Genomic DNA, 16784 nt, shown 5'->3' with positions numbered 1-16784 from the left:
CGTCCTCTGGATGTTCATTCCCCACACGAACCACTCTTCCCTCATGTCTTTTTTAGATCATTCTCCTCAGCTTAAAAATATGACTAGTCTCAAAATTCCCAATCCTAGCAGACACCTGTTGTTGATCTTTCTATATCCTTTATGACTTTATAAGCACCTCAATAAGGTTGCCCCTCAATCTCCTGTATTCCACTGAAAAAAGGTCCTAGCCTATCCATCCTTTCTCAACTCCACTGTTCCTGACAACATCCTAGTAAATCTTTTCTGAACTCTTGGCAGCTTAATAATATCCTTCCTACAACAGGGCAACCATAATTGGATATAGTACTCCAGAACAGGCCTTGATGTCCCGTACAACCTTAAGATGATGTCCCAACTCAAATATTCAAAAGTTCTGAGCAATGAAGGCAAGTATGCTAAATGTCTTCTGAACCATCTTGCCTACATGTGATCCAAATGTCAAAGAATTATGTACTGAACCCCTAGGTCTCTGTTCTACAACACTACCCAAGGCCCTACCTTTAATTTGCAAGTACTACTTTTGTGTGCTACTGCATTTTGGTAAAACCAACACTTTTCCATTGACCCAAGCTATCAAGATCTCTTCGTAATATTAAGATAATCTTCTCTACTGTCAACCACGTACCAATTTTAGTGCCTTTTTTGCAATCCCACTGACACACCAGTGCAAGTCCCCAGAATGCCTGCTGGAATCACCATAACAACTATTTTCTTCCTCCTGAGGGAGCACTGGACACACTCCCCACCCCAGAAGAGACGAACAGAATTGAACAAGCCAGTACCGTGGTTTCCAATAGTTTTATTTTATGTACAGAAGACGCTGTTAAATGAGTAAAATCTAATCCCGAGCCATAAGCTTCTGCTTCTTCAGCTTCTTCTGGGAAACCTAAAAATAAAAACAAAATTAGTAAGAAATTTCTTATACTCCTACAGAGAAATTAATACATTACTCAAAACTTAACACAAGGACTTGAGTAACTCCAACTACAGGCTGGTAGCTGAAAACTGCTCATTTACTCCAAAGCAGCATCATTTTAGGATGCACACTCCAAGACAGTAGGAAATGGTGCTGAATGCAGTTGCTCAGTTTAGTTATTTTTCATGGTTAATATTCAAAGGTGTCCTAAGATGATCATCACTGCAACCACATATTTCAGCAATCATTTCATGGTACATAAAAAGCTTCTCCAACAATTTATTGCTCTTTGTTTCAGATTTCCAGCACAAGTCTATTGTTTTATATGATGAAGCATATCAGCCTTGTACTTAAATGCAAATCATTTGAATTTGGAATGAAAAACATGGTGCAGGAGTATGCACTTCAACTCCGAGCCTGCTGCAACATTTGATACACAATCACAGTTGATCTCACCCTGGTCTCAACTCCACTTTCCTGCCTGTTCTCCATGACCCTTTAACTCATTACTAATTTTAAAAAAAATCTGCTCCCCAAAACTTACTGAATGTCCCAGCATCCAATATACTGTGGGGGAGTGAATTCCCCCAGATTCACAACTCAGAAGTAATTTCTGATCGGTTTTACTTCTATTATCCCTTATCATAAAACTGCCCTCTCATTCTAGATTTCCCCACATATGGAAACATTCTTCTTACATCCATTCTGTCACAACCTTTTAGCAGCTTATATGCTTCAATTGTATGCCCTCTCCTCCTAGCATAGGCCTAAACCATTCAACCTATAAATACCATCTTGAATCAATCCAGTGTATACCCTCTAAACTGCCTCCAATACAACTACAATACTCCTCAATGAAAGGGACCAAAATTGTATTCAAGACTCCAGGTGCAGTCTCTTTAATGCCTTGATACAGTTGCAGCAACACTTCTGTATTTGCACTCTATTCCTTTAGGAATTAATGCCAAAACTCAATTTGTTTTTCTCATTTCTTGTTGCACCTGTATGCTAAGATTCATTCAGTGATACCCAGATCTCTATATACTCAACCACTCCAAACATTTTCTCCATTCAGATAAGTTACCTTTCTATGCCTCTGACCAAAATCACTAGCCTCTCACATAAATATCTTTTCCACATACACACCTTAATATAGACTGTAAACAGTTGGGGCCTCAAGGACCAAAAGCTGTAACACTCCATTAGTTACATCTTGCTAACCAGTAGAAGACCCAATTACTACAACACTCTACTTTCTGTTGGTTAGCCAATCCTCTAAGAGGAAAAATTACTCCATAAGAATTTTGATGATGCACCTTATCAAACATCTTCTAGAAATCCAGACTTAACAATATCGACACAATTCCCGTTACCCACAAGTCTTGTTAAATCTTCAAATAACTACTAAATTATTCAAACATAATTTACTCTTCATATAACCACAGACTCCGATGGACTGTATTTGGACCTCCCAACAAGATTTGTTTACTAAGAGGTTTGTAGTTTCTGACTTTCCAACTCAGAACCAAATGAGATTCCCTACAGTGTGGAAACAGGCCATTCAGTCCAACAAGTCCACACTGACTTTGAGCAGAATCCCACCCTATCCCTGCATTTCCCATGGCTAATCCACCTTACTTATACACCCCTAGACACTATGGGCAATTTAGCACAGCCAATCCACCTAACCCATACATCTTTCAACTGTAGTTAAGAAACTGGAGAACCCAGAGGAAACCCATGCAGACACGAAGAATGATGTAAACTCCACACCAACAATCGCTTGTGGCTGGAATTGAACCAGGGTCCCTGGTGCTGTAAGGCAGCAGTGCTGTAGCTAAAGAAATTAAAAATTATCAAGAGTTTATAATCAGACTTGGCAAGCAGTAACTCAATGAGAAGGTGCCAAATGACTTATCATTCTTTCCATTATGTATGTAATCCTTAAAATCATTAGCAAATATATTCAATTCCTAATTTTATCTACTAAAGCAATTAGGGATCTTTATGCTAGATTCTGAGTTTTGCCATTCACTGGGTAAGAAGCAAATACTACATCAAGACTTGGAGATAAAACAAAATCTGCACCCATATTGAAACCAACTTTGCTGAGAAAAAGAAACAGAAAACACTGGAAAGATTCAGCAGGTCAGGCATCAGTGGGGGGAAACCAAAATATATTGTTTCAGGTCAATTCTGATAGAGTCATCAAGCTCACACACTAAACTGTTTCAGTTCAAGACCTGCCCGAACTTAGTATTTCCAGCATTGTCTGTTTTGCTGCTACCCTAACTTTGGGGCACACGCATTACCCCAATACCACAGATAGTTGCCAGCAAGCAAGAGTATTACAAGGATTTAATTTACAAAGTGCTTTAAATCAATTTAGGCGATAAACAGGCCACTTCCGTACCAAACCCTCGTTGCCCTGCTCCATTTCAGTTTACCGTCCCTTGATCAAGAGGACAGACCAAGCAAACAAGGAGGTAGGAAAAAAAGTGGTGACTTGAGCACCGGAGTAAAAGTGCACCGAGTGTCCATCAGACATACAAATGTCAGTGGCATCATACACAAGGTCAGAGCAGATGCCAACTTCTGGTTTCAGACACACATTGATGATTTGCTTTATTATAATTGCAGATTTTCAGCTTCTTCAGCAATTTGCTTTTGTAGCTTGCCAATGTGAATCAAGAGGATATAAAGTGTGCAAAGTTCAAAAAGATCACAAGCCATTCGATATCTCCCCTCCATTTAGCAGGAGAAAGCAAGAGATCACCTTTTTCTTCTGAACAACTTCCTCCTCTGGTTTTGGAACAATCTGCTCCTTCTCAGTGAGGATCATTTCTATGTGGCATGGTGAGCTCATGTATGGGTTGATACGACCATGGGCACGGTAAGTCCGCCGGCGCATCTTAGGAGCCTTGTTCACTTGGATGTGCTCAATCACTAGAGAATCCACATCCAGACCCTAAAGAGAAACAAGTTAATACTGTGAATAAATCACTATTTACATCCACACCCACTGTGCTCACTGCAGTGGTCAAATTTCAATTCTGTAAAAATCTAGTCTAATCACTTAATTGACTCACTTGTTATTCAATCAACAATAGTACATAGAGTAACACAAATAGAAAGTGGAGAAACTCAGCAGGTCTGGCAGCATCTGTAAAGAGAAGCAGAGTTAACATTGAACCAAGTGACTACAAATCTATCCCAGTTTTACAGCAACATTTCACTGCAAATTATGGCAGCACATCAGACACTCTAAGAGTGTGCTAGGTTGAAAAAACACCATTTGACTAATCACATATAAAGTTAATAGCATCATTACTCATTTAAAAGGTCATAATTGTTAGAAAAAATGTAATAGTCCATTTCATAGGGGACGTAGTGTTATTTTGACATGTTTCAGTGGCAGACCAAGTTCGAGTCTATCGGTGTGAGGAAATTATTAAACAGTTGCACAATTGACATGAATTAAACTCTCATTTTGCCAACTGTAGTTATATTTTTGGCATAAAATTTACTTTATACATCAGACCTGATGCAGAAGTTGAAATATAACTACTTGCTCATTTCATGCTGACTACATACATTAACGTCACCATGTACCCTTTCCACAAATATATCATGGCTGCTGCAGTTATACTGTCCAAAGAACGACAGGCACAGGTCCATTTATGAACACATTACACCAGTGAGTGAGTTTTAAAATAATTATTCAAGGCAGAAATAAAGTTGTGGTCACTCAGAATAATACATCATTGTTTTCATGTATAATCCAAAGGTGTCCTAAGATAGTCATCATTGTAACCACATGTATTTTGAAACATTTCAATGCATATAGAAAAAAATTTCCAAGTTACATATGAAAATCAATTAATAACCTAGCTAAAAGTTTAGTCTTCAGTTACTGTAAAAGCCACACTAAATATTCAGAACTTTCCTAAAGTACAGCACACACCTGACAGGAGTATGCATTTTAATGCAAGATACCCCCATCAGCCAATGCAATAGCACAGGAATGCGCTAACATGGAGACCAGAACATTTTGCAAGCCAAGGAATATGCATGGCTGATGAAGACGGCACGATTGTAGTTTATTTCATAAATAATCCCATGTCCATGAATGGAAGGTACATTTTGTTAGCCACAAACCTCCTCCCACTGTGAAGCACAAGGAGCACCTAAAAACCCAGGGGCTGGAGTAGACTGACCCCATGGAAAGCAGCTTTCTGTAAAAGCCATGCAGATTGGTAAACAGCAGCACAGGTGCAGCCACCACACAAACTCCAAAATATTCATCCATTTACTAGTCTGTCACCACACACACACACAATGTAGACTTCCAGTCAATCTAGAACCCCAAAATAAAAAGCATACTTCCTCTCATGAGTGTATCTTAAATATATATTTGTACACTCTTACCTTGAGTTCAGCATTGCTCTCTGCATTTTTTAGCATGTGCAGCAAAAACTCTGCGCTCTTTTTAGGCCAACGACCTTGTGTCCATCGCCAGGCCTTAGCCTTCATATAAACAAAAAACACAATAGCAATCAGTTCCACAATATACCTGAAGTAGACAAAAATGAAACATCTGCTTTTCATGAATAAATGGATATCAAGTCACAGCCTTGGATCACTATTCAATGTTTCTCATGCAGGTCTGGCTTTGGAAACTCACTTGGCATGTGGCTTTTGTTTGAGAAGGGTTGATATTTCTATAAAAGCCCAAAATGTGGAAGCTCAGAACATCATAATTGTTTTCATGACTACTCCAAAGGTGTCCTAAGATGGTCATCATTGCAACCCTAACATTCTGGGAAGTCAGAAGCGCAAAGCATTAAAAACAAAACTGTTCACACTGGAGATCAGAAACAAAAATTGTTGGAGGAAACTCGGCAGGTCTGGCAGCTGAGAAAACAGAGTTAATGGTTGCGCCCAGATGAAGAGTCAGTTTCAAAATATTAACCATTTTCTCTTCACTGATACTGCTAGATTTGTTGAGTCTCTCCAGCAATGTTTTGTTTCAGAAACGAATAAAAAAAAGTCACAACATAGAGATTGACTTGCTCTTCTAATAGTAGTGCAATTTTCACTTTAAGCTGACAAACCAAACTTGCCTGAAATTTACACCAGTAAGTCTTTATATAGAGACAGACATAATCAGTGCAAGAGAAGTTACAAAAATTTATGCTCAAACCAGCAAGTTTCTTTGAAAGCTTGTTTTAAACTAAATAGATGGTTTATTGTGCAGTTCATTCTCCTGAACATTTGACTCACTTCCTTTTAACTCACTTGAGCACACCTGCCAACTCCACCGTTGTAGCGCCGGAAAGGGACACACTGCCTCTTGATCACAACATCCTTCAGGAACTTTGTCGCCTTGCGGATATGCATGCCTTTGATCGTCTGGGCAGTCTCACGAGTATTCTAAGAACAGAATATCTTAGGCTAAAGATCAAGCAACTCTCTCCGTGTCATGTTTTAATCGGAATTTGGTCAATCAAGACAGTATTACTTTGTGGACATCACAGAAATGCATCAAGATGGTAATCACTCTAAGCTTTCTGGGGATTTTAACATAGTAACCAAGCTCTTCCCAGCAGATGGAAGAACCATGCATATACAATATTTCTACTCTTGCACTGACTGCTCTACTCAGCTGCCAAAAGTACATAAGTCAATTGCATAATGTACAGGAGACCAGTCTGAGCATAGATAAGTGGTCCCAATTTCTCAATAGAAGAAAATAAAAAATCAGTACATTAGAGGTAGCATAGCTTTATTTTCCAGCGTTGCTGGAAAGCCCAGCATTTGTTCAGAAAGGAGCAAAAGACTTGTTACTGTGGTATGAGGCATTGTAAATATTGTGTGCATTTCTTATTCTAGGATCCGATCGATCCCTTTACCCATGAGAGACAGGGACAACTACAGGATGTATCTGCTGTACAGTGTGCAGCAGGGATTTATCAGCTAGTTCCAGGGAGGCACAGTCACCCTATTACACAGAACTAAGGAAACTGTGCCTGTATTCTCCAGAGTTTAATGAATGAGTGTTGATTTCAAAGGACTTAAAATTTCTTAAAGGGACAGACAGTAGGCACCAAAAATAGACGTTGTAGAGTCTACAACCAGAAACCACATTGCCAGAATAAAAGGCAAACTATTCAGGGCTGAGAGGTGGAACATCTTTACTCAGTATGGTGAGTCTTTTGCCATTCTCCAACCTAGAAGGCTGAAATTGATTGATTTTAAGTTATGACATCAAGGATATGGAAATAGCGTACCAAAAGAACAAATCATGACCAAGAATGACAGTAACTTGAATCACCAACTGTTCCCATTTGACCTTGCAAACAAGGCAGTGAGGGGCAAGAACTGAGACTGCCCAGCTTTCCAAGTTGTAACTATATCAGTGAACCTGCTAGCTTTAATGTTAGCCCATAAACTATTAGATAAGTAAAATTCAATCTTATTCAAGACAAACTCTAGGCTAGCAGAGCGGTAAATGAAAAAAATTTTCCTCAAAGAATTTGCCTGAGCCCCCAAAATTTTCAGGCACTATTAAACCCAAGACAATAATAGGACAGAAAGCCAAAAATCTGATGGAAGTTTTTTAGCAGTGCCTTTCAACAAAAAGGTGGGTGGCTTGGACAGTCTTTGGAGCTTATCGTACAACTACCAACAACAGAACTTTCCGACCAATGATTCTCAAGTAGCTATGAGGTATTGTAGACACAGAGATGGGAGTGGCCAGAGGGGTCTGAAATTGAGGATGAGAACTTTCAATTAACCAGACAAGATAACGAAGCCCCTGAATTATAAAGGAGAACATTTTGATTTTAAATGCAATACACCTACAAAATAAGCAGCAAATGTTCTCTCAATTGTATGCTGATATTTTTCCCTTAAATCTTACAAGCCAGAATTTCAGAGTAGTAGTTAAGACTTACCTTGAAGTGTACTCGCAAGTTCGAGCCCCGTGCCTTGCATGCTGCAGAATAAAAGAGGGAGGTAAACCACTTAAATTTACAAGCAGAACAAACGACAAGACATACAACAAAAGTGAACTACTTACATTTGGTGGGGTTCTCTGGATCTAATGAATAGCGGACCATTTTCACAGAACTATGAAGAAAAATAAAGCAGATTCAAATTCACTTAATCAAGTTAGACATTCAAATTATACATGATTGAAAGGAGTATTGCCCGTGGAATCACTAACAAGAAATGGCATTGCCAATTCAGTAAAGGCCAACACGTGGAAGCTCAGAAAATGAAGTACTTTCACGATTAGTCCAAAGGTGTCCTAAGAAAGTCATCACTGCAACCACACTGTACAAGCCAGCAACGTAGAAGTTAAAAACACATTTCATTGACGGAACATTCTCCACGGCCTAACACACGAGACAGAAATCAGAGAACACTCAAATGGGACGAGCGCCTATTTAAACCATGATGATAAGCTACGCTGTCGCAGTTCTTCCAACACAAAACGCTGTGCCAATATTCTGGTTCAAGAGGCCGCAGGCTCCCCAGCCTTGATGGGAGCCGTGTGGGTTTAAAGCAGAAACCGGGCACCCCCAGCCCTGCTGTTTCCGAGGCTTATAGAAATGGCCCAAAAAAATATAAACTCGGAAGCATTAACACGAAATGAACTCAAATCAAAACATAAGATCTCCTAACATGAAGGCTTTTCACCGCGACTCCGTCCAGGCAGCCATTTTGTGGAGCGCTCGGGCTCTACAGTTTCTTTTAGATCAGCTCCATTTGTTACATTAAAAATGGATTCAAGTGATAATATCGTGCGGACACAGCTGTTTATCAATCTGCGTAACCATTATTAGTGGACATATAGTATGTACGACTCGGATGTTTGAGATTAGCAGCGATTCGTTTACTGCCTTTCTCGCAGATCTCTCCAACTCCAACACTCACCTCCAACCGCCGGCAGGAAAAGAGAGAACTGGAGGCTCACGGGAACCCCAAATCACTGAGCTCATATCGCGAGATTTCCCGCATCCCTACTCGTGAGATTGGACCGAGCGGAAGAGGCCTTTCAGCCCATCATGTCTCCGTCTGTTATCAATCATCCGACACTTTAGAAACCACACAACAGACCTTGCTGTAAAAGACCTATGACGCAACCGGCAGCGCCGTGTGCTGTTTTGTTCAAATGTTCACCTAAATATTGCTTAAATGTTTTGAGAATTCCTGCTTTTACTACCTTTTGAAACAATTATTATCAGGTACCTAGAACCCTTTGGTGTAAAAAAAAGTCCTCAAATTCCTCTGAAACTCCTCGTCTTAAAAATTGACCCTTCTACTAAGGGGTCTCCTTATCTATCTATTTTCAGATTTACCCTCTCCGCCATTCATAACTTAACCAAACCTCGCCCTCCCCCCCTCCTAATCCCAGCCTTCTCTACTCTAAGGAAAACAACCCCAGCATATCTAGTCCCATATACCAAAGTGTGGAGCTGGATGAACACACCAGGCCAAGCAGCATCTCATGAGTACAAAAGCTGACGTTTCGGGCCTAGACCCTACATCGGAGAGGGGGAGGCGGACTGAAGATGGATAGAAGAGAAGATAGGTGGAGAGGAGAGTATAGGTGGGGAGGGGATAAGTCAGTCCGGGGAGGACGGACAGGTCAAGGAGGCGGGATGAGGTTGGTAGGTAGGAAATAGAGGTGCGGCTTGAGGTGGGAGGAGGGGATAGGTGAGAGGAAGAACAGGTTGAGGGGGCGGGGACGAGCTGGGCTGGTTTTGGGATGTAGTGAGGGGAGGGGATGAGCTGGGCTGGTGGGATGCAGTGGGGGAAGGGGAGATTTTGAAGCTTGTGAAGTCCACATTAATACCATTGGGCTGCAGGGTTCCCAAGCAGAATATGAGTTGCTGTTCCTGCAACCTTCGGGTGGCATCATTGTGGCACTGCAGGAGGCCCATGATGGACATGTCGTCTGAGGAATGGGAGGGAGTGTTAAAATGGTTCATGACTGGGAGGTGCAGTTGTTTGTTGGGAACCGAGTGGAGGTGTTCTGCAAAGTGGTCCCCAAGCCTCCGCTTGATTTCCCCAATGTAGAGGAAGCCACACCGGGTACAATGGATACAGTATACCACATTGGCAGATGTGCAGGTGAACCTCTGCTTAATGTGGAAAGTCATCTTGGGGCCTGGGATAGGGGTGAGGGAGGAGGTGTGCAACAAATAACTGCACCTCCCATGGTTGCCTATAAAAATACAGGAAGATTAAATAGAACGTGAAAACTTATGATAGTCACAAAAATCTCAATATTGCAGAAAGCCTTCAAGAGCATAAAATCTACAGGGATCAAGTGAAAAAATAAAATACAGTAAGGAAATCGAAGAGAGAGCATGGAAAATATTAGCAAGGAAGATAAAGGAAAACCCAAAGACATTTTGCCAGTATATAAAGAGCAAAAGGATGGTTCAGGAAAATGTAGAACCAATCAGAGATGAAGAAGGGAAATTGTGAGAAGAAGCAGAGGACATGGGAACAATTTTAATTATTTTTCCCTCCAAATACACAAAAGAAAGGGATGATGTAGATATCATAACATAAGAGGGCCAATATAAAACTTTGGACAAATGATCATGTTGAGGGAAGCGTTTGAGGAGGTGGAATCTTGAAAGTGGATAAGTTGCCAGAGCAGATGGCTTGTTCCCTAGGATGTTGAAGGAGGTCAGGGAGGAATTGACAACTGGCTTAGGGAATATTTTCCAATCTTCAATTGACACAGGTGTGGTGCTGGAGGACTCGAGGAATGTAAATGTGGTTCCATTGTTTAGAAGGAGTACAAAGGAAATGCCAACTATTATAACATGGTGTGAACCTGGATGAACACAGCAGGCCAAGCAGCATCAGAGGAGCAGGAAAGTTTGATGTTTCGGGTCTGAAGAGGGGTCCCGACCCGAAACGTCAAACTTTCCTGCTCCTCTGATGCTGCTTGGCCTGCTGTGTTCATCCAGCTTCACGCCATGTTATCTCAGATTCTCCAGCATTGGCAGTTCCTGTTATCTCCGTCAGCTATTTATAGGCCAGTTAGCCTTACTTCGGTAGTGAACAAATGGTTAGAATCAGATAAACTGTCATTTAGAATGGCATGTCAGGGATCATCAGTATAGCTTTGTAAAAGGCAGTTCATGCCATACAAATTTAGAACATAGAACATAGAACAGTACAGCACAGAACAGGCCCTTCAGCCCACGATGTTGTGCCGACCATTGATCCTCATGTATGCACCCTCAAATTTCTGTGACCATATGCATGTTCAGCAGTCTCTTAAACGTGCCCAATGACCATGCTTCCACAACTGCTGCTGGCAACGCATTCCATGCTCTCACAACTCTCTGTGTAAAGAACCCGCCTCTGACATCCCCTCTATACTTTCCTCCAACCAGCTTCAAACTATGACCCCTTGTGTTAGCCATTTCTGCCCTGGGAAATAGTCTGTGGCCATCAACTCTATCTATGCCTCTCATTATCTTGTATACCTCAATTAGGTCCCCTCTCCTCCTCCTTTTCTCCAATGAAAAGAGTCCGAGCTCAGTCAACCTCTCTTCATAAGATAAGCCCTCCAGTCCAGGCAGCATCCTGGTAAACCTCCTCTGAACCCTCTCCAAAGCATCCACATCTTTCCTATAATAGGGCGACCAGAACTGGACGCAGTATTCCAAGTGCGGTCTAACCAAAGTTTTATACAGCTGCAATAAGATCTCATGACTCTTAAACTCAATCCCCCTGTTAATGAAAGCCAAAACACCATATGCTTTCTTAACAACCCTGTCCACTTGGGTGGCAATTTTAAGGGATCTATGTATCTGCACACCAAGATCCCTCTGTTCCTCCACACTGCCAAGAATCCTATCCTTAATCCTGTACTCAGCTTTCAAATTCGACCTTCCAAAATGCATCACCTTGCATTTATCCAGGTTGAACTCCATCTGACACCTCTCAGCCCATCTCTGCATCCTGTCAATGTCCCGCTGCAGCCTACAACAGCCCTCTATACTGTCAACGACACCTCCAACCTTTGTGTCGTTTGCAAACTTGCTGACCCATCCTTCAATCCCCTCATCCAAGTCATTAATAAAAATTACAAACAGTAGAGGCCATAGGACAGAGCCCTGTGGAACCCCACTCACCACTGACTTCCAGGCAGAATATTTTCCTTCTACTACCACTCGCTGTCTTCTGTTGGCCAGCCAATTCTGTATCCGGACAGCTAAGTTCCCCTGTATCCCATTCCTCCTGACCTTCTGAATGCGCCTACCATGGGGAACCTTATCAAATGCCTTGCTGAAGCCCATATACACCACATCCACAGCTCGACCCTCATCAACTTTTCTAGTCACATCCTCAAAGAACTTGATAAGGTTTGTGAGGCATGACCTGCCCCACACAAAGCCGTGTTGACTGCATTTAATCAAGCCATGCTCTTCCAGATGGTCATAAATCCTATCCCTCAGAATCCTTTCTAACACCTTGCAGACGACAGACGTGAGACTTACTGGTCTGTAATTGCCGGGGATTTCCCTATTTCCTTTCTTGAAGAGAGGGATTACATTTGCCTCTCTCCAGTCCTCAGGTACGACTCCAGTGGAGAGCGAGAATGCAAAGATCTTCGCAAGTGGCGAAGCAATTGCATTTCTCGTTTCCCAAAGCAGCCGAGGACAAATCTGGTCCGGGCCTGGTGACTTGTCAATCTTAATGTTTGACAAAATTTTCAGCACATCAGCTTCCTCTATCTCTATCCATTCCAGCATGCACACCTGCTCTTCAAAGGTTTCATTCACTACAAAGTTAGTTACTTTTGTAAAGACAGAAGCAAAAAACTCATTTAGGGCTTCCCCTACCTCCTCAGACTCCACACACAAGTTCCCTATGCTATCCCTGATCGGCCCTACTCTTTCTTTGACCATTCTCTTATTCCTCACATAAGTGTAAAATGCCTTTGTGTTCTCCCTGATCCGTTCTGCCAAGCCTTTCTCGTGTCCCCTCCTGGCTCTCCTCAGACCATTTTTGAGCTCTTTCCTCGCCTGCCTGTAATCCTCTAGAGCTGAGCTTGACCCTAGCTTCCTCCACCTTATGTAAACTACCTTCTTCCTTTTGACGAGAAGCTCCACTGCTCTCGTCATCCAAGGTTCCTTTATCTTACCCCTTCTTGCCTGTCTCAGAGGGACATATTTATTCATCACTCGCAACAACTGTTCCTTAAACAGTGTCCACATGTCTATAGTACCTTTACCATGGAACAATTGCTCCCAGTCCATGCTTACTAACTCATGTCTAATTGCATCATAGTTTCCTCTTCCCCAATTAAATATCCTCCCATTGTGCCTACTCCTTTCCTTCTCCATAGCTATGTAGAATGTGAGGCAGTTATGATCACTATCACCAAAATGCTCTCCCACCACAAGATCTGATACCTGCCCCGGCTCGTTTCCGAGCACCAAGTCTAGAATGGCCTCTCCCCTCATTGGCCTGTCAACGTACTGAGTTAGGAAACCCTCCTGAACACACCTTACAAAAACAGCTCCATTCAAATCTTCTGCTTGAAGGAGGTTCCAATCAATATTGGGAAAGTTAAAGTCACCCATTACAACAACCCTACTGTGTCCACACTTTTCCAAAATCTGCCGACCTATGCTTTCTTCAATCTCCCTGCTGCTATTGGGGGGCTTGTAGTAAACCCCTAACGAGGTGACTACTCCCTTGCTGTTCCTAATTTCCACCCATACTGACTCGGTAGGCAGATCTTCCTCGACAATGGAAGCTTCTGTAGCTGTGATACCCTCTCTGATTAGTAGTGCTACACCCCCTCCTCTTTTTCCCCCCTCCCTCTTCTTTTTAAATGCTCTAAACCCTGGAACATCCAGCAACCATTCCTGCCCATGAGAAACCCATGTCTCTGTTATGGCCACAACATCATAGAACATGGATCAGTACCTGGTGCGAAGTTCATCACTTTTATTCCTGATACTCCTTGCGTTAAAGCAAACACACTTTAACTGATCCCTCGGTTCCTTCCCAGGAAAATCCTTCCCACTAGCTGGTCTACCTCTCGCTATTGCCTCACCTGCATCAACTCTCACCTCCGGTATACAGCTCAGGTTCCCACCCCCCTGCCATGCTAGTTTAAACCCTCTCGAACTACTCGAGCAAACCTTCCACCCAGGACATTGGTCCCCTTCCAGTTCAGATGCAACCCGTCCTTCTTGTACAGGTCCCACCTTCCCCAGAAGGCATCCCAATTATCTACATATCTGAAGCTGTCCCTCCTACACCAGCTGCACAGCCACGTGTTAAGCTGCGCCCGCTCCCCGTTCCTCGCCTCGCTATCTCGTGGCACCGGTAGTAAACTAGAGAACACTACTCTGTTCGTCCTGCTTTGCAGCTTCCATCCTAACTCCCTGAAATCACTTTTTATATCCTCAATCCTTTTTCTGGCTATATCATTAGTGCCACTTGATCGAATACTTTGGGGAAGTGATAAGACAGATCAATGAGGATCGTGCAGTAGATGTTGTCAATGTGGATTCTAATAGTGCATTTGACAGGGTCCCATGTGGCCGACTGCTCAAAATAAAAGCCCATGGGATACAGGGTAATGTGTAGAAATGGATCCAATGCAGGCTTAGTAACAGGAAACAAAACGTAATGGTTGATAGCTGTCCTTGTGAATGAAAAGCTGTTTCAAATAGTGTTCTGCAGGGCTCGATGTTGTGACTCCTGCTGTTTGTTTTATATGTTATTGACTTAGACTTGAATGTAGCGTAATGGGGGGTTGGGGGGACACAACTGCAAACTTTGTAGATGACACAAAAATTAACCATGTAGTGCATTGTGTAGAGGATAGCTGTAAGCTCCAAACTGATACACACGGGTTGGTGGAGTGGGCAGGAGAGTCATAGATGGAGTTCAATATTGATAAGTGTGTGGTAATGCAATTGGGGGGAGGGTAAAAGAGTAAAAGGGAGTACACAATGAATGGGAATATACTGAGAGGATTAGATGAAGTGAGTCATCTAGGCATGTAAGTGCACAGGCCCCTGAAGGTAGCAGTACAATTAGATAGGGTTGTAAAGAATGGAATGCTCTCCTTCATTGACAGAGGTATGGGATACAAAAGTAGGGATATAATGAGGTCACAACTGGAGCATCGTGTGCAGCCCTAGTCACTAAATTACAGCAAGGACATAAGAGATAACAAAGTGTGGGGCTGGATGAACACAGCAGGCCCAGCAGCATCTCAGGAGCACAAAAGCTGACGTTTCGGGCCTAGACCCTTCATCAGAAACGGGGGAGGGAGAGAGGGTTCTGAAATAAATAGGGAGAGAGAGGGAGAGGCGGATCGAAGATGGATAGAGGAGAAGATAGGTGGAGAGGAGACAGACAAGTTAAAGAGGTGGGGATGGAGCCAGTAAAGTAGAGTGTAGGTGGGGAGGTAGGGAGGGGATAGGTCAGTCCAGGGAAGACGGACAGGTCAAGGGGGCGGGATGAGGTTAGTAGGTAGGAAATGGGGGTGGGGCTTGAGGTGGAAGGAGGGGATAGGTGAGAGGAAGAACGGATTAGGGAGGCGGGGACGAGCTGGGCTCGTTTTGGGATGCAGTGGGAGAGGGGAGATTTTGAAGCTTGTGAATTGATTTGGACAGACAGCAAAGATGATTTATTAGAATATTGCCAGGGCTGGACAATTGTTGCTAGGAGGAGAGATTGGTGTTGTAGGCTGAGGGGTGACATAATAGATATAAACAAAATTATGAGGGATAGAGATAGAGTAGGCATGACGAACATATTTCCCTTGGTAGACAGTTCAAAACCATGAGTCATAGGTTTAAGCTAAATGGCAGGAGGATTAAAGAGGGTGTGAGGAAAAAAATTTTTATGCAGAGTGTGGCAGGTAAATGGAATTCACTGCCGAAGTTGATGGTGGAGGCAAAGACCCTAAAACCTCTTTTAAAAAGTATGTGGATTTGTGCCTCAAGTGTTGGAAGCTCCAGGGCTTTGGGCCACGTTCAGGACAGAGCATCTGGGTGCCTTGGGATTGGTTTGGGCAAGATGCACCAAATAGTCTATGCCTGGGTTCTATTATTTCATTGGTTCTGTGGTTTTGGTGGTGAGGCAGCTCTTTGGCAGGAGTTGCCAAATGTTAGTGAGGAGGGCTTTGCAGAGTTTAACAATGCTGAGTTTACCATTGTCATTTCTGATGCATGATGGTAGATGCCAAATTATCAATAAACCTTCGTTCTTTTAGATTTTTGATCAGTTTGATATAACTGTGTCAGTGATAATGGGAACTGCAAATGCTGGAGAATCCAAGATAATAAAGTGCGAAGCTAGATGAACACAGCAGGCCAAGCAGCATCTCAGGAGCAAAAAAGCTGACGTTTCGGGCCTAGACCCTTCATCAGAGAGGGGGATGGTGTGAGGGTTCTGGAATAAATAGGGAGAGAGGGGGAAGCGGACCGAAGATGGAGAGAAAAGAAGATAGGTGGAGAGGAGAGTATAGGTGGGGGGGTGGGGAGGGGACAGGTCAGTCCAGGGAAGACGGACAGGTCAAGGAGGTGGGATGAGATTAGTAAGTAGGAAATGGAGGTGCGGCTTGGGGTGGGAAGAAGGGATGGGTGAGAGGAAGAACAGGTTAGGGAGACAGACACAGGCTGGGCTGGTTTAGTGATGCAGTGGGGGGAGGGGAAGAGCTGGGCTGGTTGTGTGGTGCAGTGGGGTGGGGGGGAACAAACTGGGCTCCGCCCAAAGAGGATCCCCCTCGTTCTCACACACCACCCCACCAACCTCCAGATACAACGCATCATCCTCC

The 16784-nt window shown here is 43.0% G+C and overlaps 1 protein-coding gene and 4 non-coding genes across 5 annotated transcripts; all 5 read right to left on the bottom strand.

Moving 5' to 3' along the window:
- Window positions 1–805: 805 nt before the first annotated feature.
- On the bottom strand, window positions 806–8137 carry rpl17 (ribosomal protein L17). The gene is made up of 6 exons (XM_048539037.2): window positions 8019–8137; window positions 7894–7934; window positions 6236–6370; window positions 5366–5464; window positions 3714–3905; window positions 806–907 (listed from the first exon to the last, which is right to left on the bottom strand). Exons 1-6 carry the CDS (start codon window positions 8056–8058, stop codon window positions 860–862), a joined length of 555 nt encoding a protein of 184 aa, XP_048394994.1. The 5' UTR covers window positions 8059–8137; the 3' UTR covers window positions 806–859.
- Window positions 1100–1165, bottom strand: LOC125460164 (small nucleolar RNA SNORD58). Its single transcript, XR_007249202.1, has one exon. It is a non-coding gene; the product is annotated as a small nucleolar RNA SNORD58 (small nucleolar RNA).
- Window positions 4681–4750, bottom strand: LOC125460148 (small nucleolar RNA SNORD58). The gene has a single exon (XR_007249195.1). It is a non-coding gene; the product is annotated as a small nucleolar RNA SNORD58 (small nucleolar RNA).
- On the bottom strand, window positions 5679–5746 carry LOC125460156 (small nucleolar RNA SNORD58). The gene has a single exon (XR_007249198.1). It is a non-coding gene; the product is annotated as a small nucleolar RNA SNORD58 (small nucleolar RNA).
- Window positions 8138–8204: 67 nt separating the features above from the next.
- LOC125460162 (small nucleolar RNA SNORD58) lies at window positions 8205–8270 on the bottom strand. Its single transcript, XR_007249200.1, has one exon. It is a non-coding gene; the product is annotated as a small nucleolar RNA SNORD58 (small nucleolar RNA).
- Window positions 8271–16784: the final 8514 nt, after the last annotated feature.

Source organism: Stegostoma tigrinum, chromosome 1 (genome assembly GCF_030684315.1).
Source record: "Stegostoma tigrinum isolate sSteTig4 chromosome 1, sSteTig4.hap1, whole genome shotgun sequence".
NCBI classification, from domain to species: Eukaryota; Metazoa; Chordata; class Chondrichthyes; order Orectolobiformes; family Stegostomatidae; genus Stegostoma; species Stegostoma tigrinum.
Note: the sequence above shows the minus strand (reverse complement) of the source record. Positions and strands in the feature narration are given on the sequence as shown.

What these genes read in the sequence shown, in the direction of transcription:
- rpl17 (XM_048539037.2), bottom strand. Translation starts at nt 8,058, where the DNA reads ATGGTCCGCTATTCATTAGATCCAGAGAACCCCACCAAAT. An exon ending in GAGTTGGCAGGTGTGCTCAA is followed by an intron (nt 5,465 to 6,235) that starts GTGAGTTAAAAG and finishes GTTTATATGAAG; the next exon opens with GCTAAGGCCTGGCGATGGAC. An exon ending in AGAGCAATGCTGAACTCAAG is followed by an intron (nt 3,906 to 5,365) that starts GTAAGAGTGTAC and finishes GTTTCTCTTTAG; the next exon opens with GGTCTGGATGTGGATTCTCT.